This window comes from Mesoplodon bidens (genome assembly GCF_964165515.1).
Source record: "Mesoplodon bidens genome assembly, chromosome: 18".
NCBI classification, from domain to species: domain Eukaryota; kingdom Metazoa; phylum Chordata; class Mammalia; order Artiodactyla; family Ziphiidae; genus Mesoplodon; species Mesoplodon bidens.
Window position 1 is genome coordinate 44201337 of NC_138175.1, and position 13711 is coordinate 44215047.

The 13711-nt window shown below is 39.9% G+C and overlaps 1 protein-coding gene across 4 annotated transcripts in view; it reads left to right on the forward strand.

The window, feature by feature from the left end:
- The window catches only part of LSM14A (LSM14A mRNA processing body assembly factor), a 54808-nt gene extending 41674 nt beyond the window's left edge, over positions 1 to 13134 (forward strand). Inside the window, exons 10-12 of one of the 4 annotated variants that reach the window (XM_081216914.1) lie at positions 2010 to 2086; positions 3347 to 3383; positions 5271 to 13134. In XM_081216914.1, coding sequence (XP_081073040.1) covers positions 2010 to 2086; positions 3347 to 3383; positions 5271 to 5294 — 138 coding nt within the window. In that variant the 3' untranslated portion in view covers positions 5295 to 13134. The remainder of the gene's footprint in view (positions 1 to 2009; positions 2087 to 3346; positions 3384 to 5270) is intronic. The other 3 variants (XM_081216915.1, XM_081216916.1, XM_081216917.1) reach the window with 3 other exon arrangements.
- The last annotated feature ends 577 nt before the right edge of the window (positions 13135 to 13711 follow it).

Genomic DNA, 13711 nt, shown 5'->3' on the forward strand with positions numbered 1-13711 from the left:
TTAAACTTTTATCTATTAGAGGTGAATATTTTTAGGGCATTTGTATAACTTCCATTTGACTTTTCAGTGGAGGATGTACCTGATTAGGATATTTATATAATTTTAAGGAGCAGTAACTTCTTGGTTAATGAATCTAATTCTTTTTTAACTATTTTCTTTTCAGTTGGAGGAAGTAAAGAGAAATGTGATTTTTTTTTTATCATTCTGTTATAGAACCATGGTTTCAGATTTCATGGACTGGTAAAATTTCTTCCAAAAACCTGTTAAGAGACTGACTTAGGATTAATTTCTTTTCCTTAAAAAAATTTTTGTTGTTGTTAGAGGCACAGGGGATCACTAAAAGATATTATACGGTACAAAAAAGAGCCATATTGTATCACCTTTATTTCATATTACAAAGTATGCTTCAATACCAAGAGAATATAGGAAGAACATATTTAAAGGGGTCTTTAAATCAGTGTTACTATCCTAGTCATCGATTTTAGGGATAGTGGAGAGAAAGATATATAATCAAAGAAACGATCAAAATCCCATCATAAAGAAGTCTAGTAGGAATTACATAGGGCAGCTAGAGACAAAAAGACCGGGACTTCCCTGGTGGCGCAGTGGTAAAGAATCCGCCTGCCAGCGCAGGGGACATGGGTTCGAGCCCTTGACTGGGAAGATCCCACATGCTGTGGAGCAACTAAGCCCGTGCGCCACAACTACTGAGCCTGCACGCCACAACTACTGAAGCCCTCACACCCTAGAGCCCTGCTCTGCAGCAAGAGAAGCCACCGCAGTGAGAAGCCCGCGCACCGCAACAAAGAGTAGACCCCGCTCGCTGCAACTAGAGAAAGCCCGTGCACAGCAACAAAGACCCAAAGCAGCCAAAAATAAATTAAAAAAAGAAAAAAGAAAAGGAAAAGAAACAAAAAGACCTACTAGCAGGAATTTCATTATTCAATATTTAAAACTGGTCATTGTTGAGATCCCTCTTGAAGGGTCATTGTTAGTGGCTTTTGGATCTGTTCTGTTCATTTTGATGCCTTTAATATTGTGTCATCACAGCCAAGGCTGCTGAAAATTAGCCTCACGTCGTTAGCTCAGGATATCCAGCCATGGTAGATGCAGCCTGATGTAGCTTCAGCACTTTTAACTTGCAAAATGGCCATTCCAGCTAGGGGGACTGTGTCTTAGGAACTACAGAAGTCCTCTTCCTTGCCACTGTTACTCCTCTTGAGGTTGCCAGTGACCTTTGCTTACAGAATTCAGTAGCCTTTTCACAAATATTTGCCCTTAACTACTCTGCAATATTTGACACTGATAACTGCCCACCCAACTTGGAGTCTTTCTTCCTGCTTTTTGGTTTTTTAACACTTTTGATATTTTTCTCTTTATAAAAATAACGTATGTTCCTCAACACAGCCTATAAGGTGCTTCAGGATCTGCCTGTTTCTCCAGATGAGAGGTCTAGTACTTGCTCTAGATCTTGTTGCCAGTGGGACTGCCCTTTTCTTCATTCATTCTGCTACAGATATGTGGGTCTTCTTGCTGTTGTTTAGTGCCAAGCTTATTCCTATCTCACGACCTTTTTACCCATTCCTTCTGCCTGCAATGTTCAGTTTGCTCCATTGTGTTCATGTTTGCACTCTAGCATAGGCTTGAGCTTTCCCTCTCGCCTCTCCTGCAGCAATTTCCCCCTCCCCTTTCTGAGCTTGTCTATTCATAGCTTCTAATCAGTTTTTCGACTTGGACCTTGTATGCTTTCACTTACATTTTTCTATATTTACTTGCATTGTGTCCTGTGATCAACTTAAACTTAACCTTCCTCAGAATGTCCTCATCATCTTCTCACTTTCCCATCATCTGAGTTTGGTATTCTTTTTGTCTCCCAGGCTGTGGAGATATCCATGATCATGGGCCATTTCCACATCACCACGTTCATTCCTTTGAGGCGTTTCTGCCAATTACCATAATAACTCACTGATTGGTCTTTAGACCTTCAGTTTCTCTTTACCTCACTTCAGGCATATCAGCTACCTGTTGAAGAACCTATGGCAACTCCTGTTGAAGACCACATTGAGTCAGCTTGGTTTGAGAAAAAGTACGTTTAAATTAGACCTTGATCCTGATGAGAATTTTAGTAATTTTTGCTAGTGTTACCTCAGTTGAGTTGTTAAACCTTTCTGGCCCTCAGTTTTGCACAGTTTTTTTTTCAGATACACCTTTTAAACACCATTAAAGTCTCAGAGTTGGAAAGCATCTGAGAGCTGTGACCTCCTGGCCAAACCAAAAACCTCTTCTGTTGGTATCCTTTATGAGGGCTGGGAACTTATTACTCTTTCTAAGAGCATCCATCCCACCCCAAGGGTGCTCTAATTATTAGGATTTCACAGACACACACATAATTTGAACAAAATCTTCTTCCCTCTGTCTTCTAAACTTATTAGTTTAACTCTACCCTTGTCTATACACAGAATATATACTCTTCTTCATGATGATTTTTCATATATTTGAAAAAATTAGCTGTCATGTTGTATAAGACTGGACCATTAATTCCCTTTATCTGAGCAGTCATCAGTAAACCTTTGAGTAACCACTGTGTGCATAGAATATGCACTTATTAATGCAAACCTTTGTTTTGAGGCCGTGTCTCACTGTTCAGCCATTTTGAGCCTTTAGTTAAAACTCCTATCATATATATTGTAGAATTAGAATGCATTGTAGAGGTTGTCTGCATGAGTCTTTATCCACACTAATGTATCCCTGACAGATAGTTCAACCTCTGTTTGGGTGTTTCAAGGAGTGACAGATTCACTAGACCTCAGGCTGATGGCTAGAAGGTTCTAATGTGACATTGCACTGCCTGCTCGTTTTACTCTGTAAGGGTCCCACTGGATATATCCAGCCCCATTTATTATTACCCTTTAACCTGTCTGATTCAAGCAGTTGACTCATAGTCATCTCTTATACACACTGCTTGATACCAACTCTGACTTCATCCATTGACCAAATATATTGAATTCTTCATATATGCCAAGCTCTATGCTGGACATTGGTGGTAACAAAACACATGCAGTCCCAGCCTTCTTGATGTTTATGGTCCAGTGGGAAGACAGACACAGCTGAAAAACAGGGGCTTCCTTTCAATCTTGCCTAAGGTTTGCTCTATCCTTAGAAACTTCTCTTGCTTCCTCCACTGATTTCTTCCTTTTCTGACCTCCTGTGGTATCTGCTTTCATCACCACACATTTTACATATACTTATATTCCCTGTTTCTTGTGTTTTGTTTTGTTCTGCGTCGCCAACTAGATGGGAGCCTCTTGGCATTAGTGAATATGTATTTTACTTTTCTTTCCACCAGAACACCTATCTCAGCATGGAGCCATAGTGGGCTTGAAGTAAGTACTTAGCATGTTGATTAGGAATAAGTTACTTCAGTGAGGCTGAAGGTCCATCAGTGTGGCTAGCCAATGATTGTCCGTTCCAAAGTTGAATGATCCTCCTGTCTGCCACTAGATCCCGGACCTTCTCAGCAGGCTGTTCCTTCTAAATCATAGCATCTGGCACCTTTAAAGGTGGAAGTAGTGATTGACCACTATTACATAAAGGAAATTTACCTTCTAAGATTATACTTGTTTCTGAAGCATCTAATACTTCTTCTTAGAGATGAAGTGCAGTGGCATTTGCAGCAGCCTTCATGTAATGGGTTAGCTTTGTTCTTTATGCTCCACTGACATGAACATTATAAGCAGATCTGGTTGTTTAATGAAAACATGGGTAAAGATAGGATCATATATTTTTTTAGAACTCCTTAGAAATATCAGTCAAACTAGAACTTCTCTCCCACCCTACTCCAGTAGGTAGTTAGGAAACCAAGGACCCAGAGGAGTTAACTCTCTTGATCTAGGTATAAGCTTAGCCAAAATTTACTCTTTGGCTTCTGAGTTTTCCTTAAGGATAATGTTAGAAACATAAGCTTGTGAGTTTGGTCCTATGGTGCTTCTTTTCTTTCTTTTTTGGGGGCTAGGAGATCAGGCTGGGGATAATAAGAGAGTGGACCACTCCTATTTTATACGCTGCTGCTAAGGAGGTTAAGCCGCCATGGTGGGTGAGACAGGTTGCCTTTCATTTGAGTCTGTGTTTCTTCAGAGAGGGTCCAGAGACAACAAGGTATCTGAAATGACTCAGCATGGTACTGTCTCTCTCCCTTTCCCCTTTTATTTTCTCTTTGCCTTCCTGCTCTTCTCTGTCTCCTTCTCCCTTTTCCCTCCCTCTTTCCCTTTCTTTCTCGCTTTCTTTTTTTACCTTTCAGAAAATCACAGCTTTTGAACCCTAAAAGGTCTGGATTGATCATACAGCTTTCTGAAAGGTAAAAAAAAAAAAAACAGGGCATGTGAAGGTTGGCATTGGTGGGGGACAGACATCAGGATCATCTTCAGCTTATTTCTTTCTTTATCAACTTACACCATGCCATTTGTATTCGAATTTAATAACATTGTACAAATGGTTTGGTGGTGTATACGCAGATAAAATTAAGTTTTTAACATAGGCAGTGTGTATTTCTAACAGTCAGGGTGAGAATCAGCAGTAAAAATCAGGTAGCAACTAGTAGCAGCTAGTTGGTAGCAACTAGTCCTGAGGAAAAGAAAAGCCCTTGGCTCTGTGTACAGGCATTTGGTTTAGGATTAATCTCACTGGAAAGCTAGAGGCTCCTTAAGATTTTTATTGCTTTCTCCCTGGTTGCTTTTAAAAACATTTCCCAGGCAGCGCTCTGATTTTCAGAACTTATTTCAGATTTAAAAGTTGTCCTTTTAAAATGAATTTCCAAATATTTTACCACCTGGATATTTTATTGCTTAGTAAAGATATCAAAGACTCAGGAATTTTATTTATCTTCTTCCAAAAAATGTTGTCAGTTGTATTTGATGAGTTTGACTACTATGATGAAGGCTTAATCTTTTTTTTTAATTATTAGGACAGCACCAAAGGTAGTAGGGTGTGCCTACATCTTAGCAGGGGGCCTTCTTGCTAGGGACAAGCCAACAGCACCACTGCTTTAACCTCTACTAACTGGAAAATACAGTTAACAAATAACGAGCTACTGCTGGGTGTGTAAGTTATAAAAAGTGTTTCCTGGAAATCCGTGAAACGAATTTATACATGAAAGTAAGAGGAGGATATATTTAAAGGTTATGAAAAATATACTTAAAGCAAATTAAAAAGAAATACTTATTAATAAACCCCAATAGTTTGAAACATGAGCTAATTTTTTTTTTCCTTTTTAGAAAGACAACAAAGTTGCTGCATAGTCTGCAAACAAGTCTTTGAAAATAGATGGATTTTTAGCTCTTCGTGGTCCTGAGAATTGGTTTCAGTCTTTGAGAAGAATGAAAAAATGAATTTGCTGTACATTTGTCACCAGCACTGGGTTTTTGTTTGTTTATTTGTTTGTTTGTTTTTCTGCTTAATTTCAAAGATACAATACAGTTAATTTTGGGGGTGGGAGGGAAGGCTCATCTTAATAAATGAGCATTAAATATATTTGGAATAGCAGAAGGTTAAGTAATTTCTTATGTATAGTTAAACTAAAGCAGTACTCCAGTGGAACTTATAAGTATTTTTTCATCACTGAAAGGATTTTTCTTATCACTAAATTGTATTTGGCAATTATTGTGAGTTGCCTGCAGATAGGGCCGTGATACTGTTTTGAGCCACAGAAGGAAGGGTCTGTGTGTCTATGTTTCTGTGTATCTGTATCTTTCTTTTTCTTTCTTTCTTTCTTTTTTTGGAAATCCTGTAATAACCCTTCTGAGGTAGCTTATTTTGTCAATTAATTAGGGTGCTGGATGGTAGAGAATTTTGTCAGTCAACTATGTACACACAGTAAATACTGTTTCTTAGGCAAAGGTAACTTTTTTATATAGTTGTAAAATTCCATTATATTCCATTGCCAAAGAAACATTAAGAACTTTGTATAGCTGTATAAAAAGCAACTAATTTTTTAAAGAATAAACATTTTAAAGTCAGCAAACATACTGTGTCCTTGCAGAAGTTGATGTGCTGAGGAGCAGAGGTATGGGTGGGTCTTTTTTTCATAGCTTTTCAGGCTTAAGATTGTTGATTTTGATTTTTTTTTAAATGTTTGGGACGTAAATGAAGATTTGATACATTCTTTCATTATCTAAAAAGGGTAAATTACTTATGTTCATTGTAAGAACTTTATTTTGTAGTAAATGGCATATCACAGGACTTATCCACAAATAAATATTTTCAGTATACAAATGTAAATAATCATAGATAAGAATGTACTTAGATGATTTTCAAATAAGTAACCCCCCCCCCCTTTTTTAAGACAATAAAACTAGGTGTCAGGGCTTCCCTGGTGGCGCAGTGGTTGAGAGTCCACCTGCCAATGCAGGGGACATGGGTTCGTGCCCCGGTCCAGGAAGATCCCACATGCCGCGGAGCAGCTGGGCCCGTGAGCCATGGCCGCTGAGCCTGCGCATCCGGAGCCTGTGCTCCGCAATGGGAGAGGCCACAACAGTGAGAGGCCCACGTACCGCAGGAAAAAAAAAAAAAGAAAGAAAAAACTAGGCGTCAATTAACCTGTTCTTCCTGATATGCCTGGAATTTTGTTGTGATACCTTGACTCTTTCCATTATATTTCAAGAGGATTCAGAGTGTTAGAAATTATTTTGGCAACCTATAAAATATCATAACACTGGTCCTTAGGCCTGTGACCCACAAATGACTCAGTATAGAGTTCATTGCTAAAATTATTAGTAAATCTTTTTGATATTTTAAGCTATAGTGGAAAAAGAAATCTGGCCACTTTGTGTTTTTATGAAGGCAGTGGAATAAAGAGATCCAAAGATTAAATATTTTTATCTATTTTGATTTTTGTTAACTTTCTCCTTAAAATATTCAGTAGTGGTAAAGATATGGAAAATTGCACTGTAGGAGAATTGGAGTATATAAAGGTGGTTGATATTTTTCATTTTAATTTTATATCTTTTGTGTAGCTCTACAAGAAAATGTTTTGTAATTTGGTTTCATTATTAAGGTCCAGTACTTGGCAGCCATAGTTTAGATAATATTGTTTAATACTGTTTGCTTGCATGTTAACAACAAAATCTTTTGGAGGACCCATAAATCATGGCATTGAACACATTTCTGAGGCATTCTGAGCATCAAAGCAAGTGCTATGGCAATACCTGTGTAGACTATTAGAGATGTCCTGGGCTGATTTGAAAAAAAAAAAAAAAGAAAGAAAACTGTAAATACCAATTCTACACGCTCTGAAAATATGAATTCATGCATTTTCCAAGCCCTCTGCGTCATTGACTAAGGGCATTTGGTACCCCAGTAATAACCGGCAGCATGACATACCTGCAGTGCACCTTACAATATTAAAAAGGTTTTTATTCTAAGACAGAATAAAACTGTTCGATAAAAAATGTTCGTCAAAGTTCTTTCTCTTTAAACACTAATATTTTCTTACAGTAGAAGTATAGTGAAGGGCATCTTTAACATGTAAGAATGGAATTATGGTCATGTTTATAGTCCCTAAAATAGCTAAATTAATTTCTGTTTTCCTAGGATTTATACAGTGTTGTGTTTAAAGCTGGAAGCCCTTTCTCCCCCTCCTAGAGTACAGACAGCTCCTGAGTTACAATCCACGACATGAGGAGACTAAGCCATCAGGCACAGGCCAAGCTGGAAACCTTAGGCTAGAATGCACCCTCTGTGGGCAAGCAGATGCAAAAGGCAAAAAAGGGAAGGGCTGATTCCGCTGCAACTTGTCTTTGGATAGACCATTTCTCTTTCCAGAAGCACGACTTAATGTGAGGGGTAGGGAGAGTGGTCAGGCATGTTAATTCAGCTCAATGGATCTTAATCAGGGGTGAACTGACATCCAGGGAGCATTTAGGAATGAGAAAGCAGGTGTTTTGGTTATCACAATGACTCGGGGACCACCACTGGCATTTAAGAGTAAGGGCCAGGATGGTAAATGTTCTGTGCTATGCTAGACAGTGCCATAATTGATTATCCAGCCCAAAGTGCAGCAGTGACCCTTCCACTTTGAGAAATACTGACTAAAGTCCCTCTACGTGGAAAGACAATGAGTGGGGAATTAATTTTTCCCCAAAAATTTTTAATAAAAACTTTACTAAAGAATCTTTACGTGGTACGTAAAAGGAAAAGGACCTTACTTGCAGGAGTACTGTCAACATTTTGGAAACTCATTATCACATAGGAATTACCATTTCATCCTGTTCTCTGTCAGTAGTTCATAAATCTCATACCAGAAGCACCTGAGGAGCATTTTTTAAAGTACAAATTCCCATGCCCCACACTTGGAGTCCGATTCTGAAGTTCTGCAGTGAAACCTGGGACTCTGCCTAAGTCCCACAGGTAGTTCTGATCAGCCAGGTTTAGAAAGCCAATTTTAAAACATCACAGCTGACTCATCTAATCTAGCCCCGCTCCTTGTAAGGGCCCTGGTGATGTTTCCATGTTGAACTATTTTATCATTTCTCTGTCCTTCCAAATTCAGTATATCTAAGTTGTGACTCCAGCATGAAGAGTGGGAAAGAACTAAATGGAACAGGGGTGCATTTCTGCAGGATAGAATCTAAGGGGAAACAGGAAAATTGAGACTTGTTTCCTCTAGGGTTTGGCTGCTTTGAGTACCGAGGCTCTGTTCCTAGCATATAGGAAATGAATGTGTGGTGTTTCTGTGTCTCAATTTTACATAGTTTTTGTCCCTGTCTCCATAGGTTGTCAGTCTGAAAGAAAAGCTGCTCTTTCTGCCCAGCCCTGTGGTAATAGCTCACATCTAATCGTGTCTGGATTCATTGTTACAGGATGCCCCTGCCCTATTAGTTCAGAGACTATAAGCTGGTTTAAGTAGTGACAGTGGGGAGAGTGTCACAGAATAAAGTAATGAAGGTGAGTGAGCTCTTAGAGGAGCTCAGATGTCAACCAGTTTGCTTAGTTTACCTACTTTGACTGTGATTTTAAAAGATGACAAGTATGAGTACAATTGGAATCAAACTTAAGGAAGTAAAGTAGCACCATTAATCTCTGAATCTGGGTGTGCTTAATGGGGATTTGCTCAGAGCAGGCTGCCTTAGCTTCTCCCAGTATAGAGACACTGAGACAACTTCTTGGCATAGGAGCTAGTCAGGTGAGGGAAGTAAGGGAGAGTGTCGCTTTGAGCAGCAGAGACTTGGAGGCCAGCAGCAGCCAGTCAGTCAGCTAGTGTGTACACTGGGAAGCTAAAGATGCAGGTCCCAGGCCCTGCTGTTGTGGGGGTCAAACCAACCTCCTGAGGAGGAGTGACGCAGAAGTTTTTATCCTGTCTTTCAAAGCCAGGGTTAGTAAAAGTGAGCTTGTGGTTTTTGAGACAGTTTGAAATCTGGCTCCAAGAGCACATGATGAGACTATGAATCAAATGTGGTTTCTGTTCTCAGTGATGGTGCCAAGCTGTGCCCGTTACATGGGTGTTCTTTAAATTCCAGTTCTGTTCGTATTTCAACAGACTTGGCTGACTGATAAAAATGTTTTCACGTTTAGCTCATAAACATATCAAAATCAACCTGAATCTGATTCTAGTTCATAATGAATGTTGATTTTTAGGGAAATGCTTTAAAATGCACTGGTGTCTGTATTGTGGTTTATAAAAAAACAAAGCAGCTCTGTGAGGCCAAAGCATATTTCAGTTTAATAATAAGGCTTTCATAGAGTGACTCATAGTTTAGGTGCAGAGAAACAACTGAGAGCGGCCAGCAAGGAGCTCGTGGCCCAGAAAGTCTTGCCTTTGCCTCTAAACTTGAAGAGCAGCCTGGGAGTGGAAGAGCAGAGAGCCAAGAATGCCAGTTTGAGGAAGTGTGAGAAGCCTGGGCCAAGGCAAGATTGTAATGAATTCCAGTGAACGGTTTACAGTCATCCCAGCACAGAGAACAGGAACATGTTTACTAGATGTCTGGAGTGTGCTTCTGTTATCCTGGTACTCACTTAATCCTTATAATCCTTGGGTGCTGGCCTCACACAGGATTGTTGATGAGAATGCAAATCCCAACATTGCAGCTCAGGATTTTGCTTGTGCTGAAATTGTTTTGTAAATTTCTTTTACTGGGTTAGTTGGGTGACAGTTATCCCTTACTCCATTCCCCAGTGTTTAACAGCATTTCTTTTGTCCCAGAATGGGTTTTGGAGCTTTGCAGATTTCAGTTTACAGAGGAGTGAGGTATAGTTTCATTTTTGTAGAAGTAATACACTATAAAAAGGATATGGGCAGGATGGAAGATGGTTTTTTTTAAAATAGATAAATAAAAGAGGAAAGAAAATCTACCATCCCACCATTCAGGGCTAACCATTGGTAACACCATTTGGCTATATATTCAACCTGGCGTCGTTCTGTACAGGCATGTGCTTTTCAGCAAAAATCGATTCATAGTGTACGTACTGTTGTGAAACTTGCTTTTTTCACTTTGTGTATGGAGTAACACTGTTTTGTTTTAAAGTATGATTATGCACACACAAAAGCACACATATCATGATTACCTATGTAAACAGTACCCAGAAGCCCCCTTAAAACTCCCTTCCAGTAGACCCCACCCCCTCAAGGGTAAGCACTATCCTGACTTCTAACAGCTTAGATTGCTTTTGCTTGCGTTTGTTCTTTACATAAATGGAATTATACAGCATATATGCTTTTGTACTCAGCTTCTTTGCTCAACATTGTGTTTGTGAGATTCATCCATATTGTTGCATTTGGCTGTGGACCGTTCGTTTTTGTTGCAGTATAGTATTCCATTGTGTTAACAGACCATGATTTATCCATTCTGCTGTTGATACCGCATTTGCATCATTTCTAGCTTTTGGCTGTTAAAATAATGCTGGCACAGTTTTTTCCTCCACAAGAGAAGCTGAAGTTAGAGTGGGTAAGAGGAACACTGACTTATACCTCTTAAGGACTTTGAATATTGTGAAAGATAGTAGTGCCCAGCTATGGTGCTGCTCCACACTAGTGTGCTACTGCAAGGAATTTGTAACTAAGAAAAAAATACTAGCAAACCATGATGTGCTATAGATGTAGACATAGGTGTGTATGTTAGAGCAGATGCAGGGTTAATCCTCCTCTGTGGGCCTAGCCTTTTCCCTAAGGACGCTGCTCCACCTACCACCCTTCCCAGTGGCAGCACTGGAGTATTTCTTGCCCTACAAACTATGTTCAGGATGTAGACTTGGTGTCCTTGCTCCCTCCCTTTCTGGTAAAACCCCTACTTACTCCATTCAGGCTTATGTGATCCTCTCACTCTCCTGGTTACCTGATTACTCCCATCTTAAAAAAATTATTCCTGCCTTTCTCTTCCTCTATACCTCCATCCTTCCATATGACTTCATCTGTGTGGCTTACCCATCTGTGTTGGGAGTCCCCAAGATAATCATACTCATGGCTATGATTCTTACAGCAAAAAGATGCAAAGCAAAATTGAGCAAAGGAAAGGGTGTGTGGGCGAAATCTAGAGCAAACCAGGCTCAGACTTTCAGAGGGGACTTTGAAAGTGGTGTCACAGAGTATGTACTTCATTCCCCCAGCAAAGAATTGTTCCAACATATGTGGAATGTTGTCTCCCAGGACAACAAGCTCATCAGCAACTGAGGGCCCAGGGTTTTGATTGGGGTCTGGTTATTTAGGCATCTTCTGCGTGGCACATACTAAAATCCCAGACTCCCAGAAGTAAAGCACAAATACACATCATTGACTGTGCAGTTTAGGCGCAGTGAGCCACCCTTATCAGTTTTGGGAATGATGGAAACCCTCCTCAAACCCTAGTTTTCAGATGTCAGCCAAGGGCCAAACTTGTTAGCAGTCTTTTTAAAGGATAGGAGTCAGGCCTGCTGTGTTAACTTTCCTGGACCCATCCTACACCCTGGCCCCTGTTCCTTTCCCTGTGACCTTTTCTTCTCACCTCCTCCCACCCAAACCTGTAGACACACCTGGACCTTGTCTGTCAACCTCAACTGCATCATCTCTGAATCATGGATTTAGACACCCTACGCTTTGATCCTCCAACTGGCTTGCTCAAGAAATAATAAGTACATACACACATAGAGTGACCTAACCACTCCTTTGCTCAGTAACTGCGTTTAGCTTGGTGCAGACCTCCAGGTCAGGAATCTTTCTACTTTGGATTCATTAGCTTCCATCTTTCTTCTACTTTCCCTACCACCATCTCCAACCAGCCTAGACTCCTTGAACTATCATTATCTTACAAATAACCTTAAACTCCCTTGCACCTCTTTTGAGCTTTTTGTGCTCTTGCCTAGAGAAACTTCAACCCTGAAAGCATCCAACCACCCACATGTTCAGTATTCACTCAGAGGGTTGTGTCCTGCGGAAGAGAATCACAATTGAATACATTAGTACCACTGTAGATCTGATTACTGCTCTCTCCTGGCCCTCAGCATTGCCAGCAAAACTTAGTACTTTTCTGTAATCACCTCTCTGTAGTCAGCAAAAGGCCCTGCTATCCATTTCAAAGAGAACTAGAAGACAGTGGATGGAAACTGCCTCAGGCACTCACCACACTCTCTAACATATGCATCCAGCCTTTTCCTGGCTGTCCTTTAAAAACAGAGAAAAGATCACGTAGCAAAAAACTGCTTGTGCTCTGGCTCCCTAACTCCCACCATTCCCGTTACTGAATTACCTCTTTCTCTGTGTCTTCAACTTCTTCCTTGATAAAGGATCCTTTCCATTCGCATTTAATTATAATGCTAGCATATTATATAGCATATTAATGTGTTAGTATTCATATATTTATATATACAGGTGTAACTTGGAGATATTGTGGGTTTAGATCCAGACCCCAGTAAAGCAAATATCACAATAAAGTGAGTCACATGAATTTTTTTCTTTCCTAGTATATATAAAGTTAGATTTACACTGTACTTTTGTCTATTAAATGTGCAATAATAGCATTATGCCTAAAAAACAATGTATGTACCTTTATTTTAAAATAATGCTGTTGGGAAAATGGTGCCGATAGACTTGCTTGATGCAGGGTTGCCACAGAACTTCCCATTTGTAAAAAGTGCAATATCTGCAAAGCACAATAAAACGAAGTATGCCTATAATTGTAACTATGTAGCATTTATTATTAGACTTCTTTTTAAAGAAAATTATCCTTGAATCCTACATCCTACTAGTTCCTCCTTAGCTCTTGAACTATCTAGATGCCTGATCCCCCTTTCACTTCTTAACCCACTTGTTCTACTTCATACACCGCTAAAACAGTTCTTGGTAAGGTCACTAATGATCTCCTGTGAGCCTTTCAAAGTTTTCCTCTCTTGCTTGTTTTACAGAAGCATTCCATACAGTCTGCCTCTCCCTTCTGAAAATACTCTTGTCTTCCTGGCTGCCCGATCCTCGGTCTGCCTAACTCTAATTCTTCAGTCACCCCATTTTGAAATAATAATGTTCCTCAGGGTTCAACTTGAGCTTTTTTTCCTTCTCCCCGCTGCTCCCCACACACAACACTACCACAAATTATGCAGTGGAGTTTCCCACATTTGGGGAAATCACAGGGGTCAGCACATCTGGAAAAGCTTCACCCTGGGAAAACCAACTTTGTGATCTTGCTATCTCTCCTGCCAGATAAGTTTGCTTTTTTTTCCCCCCTCTTTTTAAGCTGCGTACTCTCTCTAGCCTTAA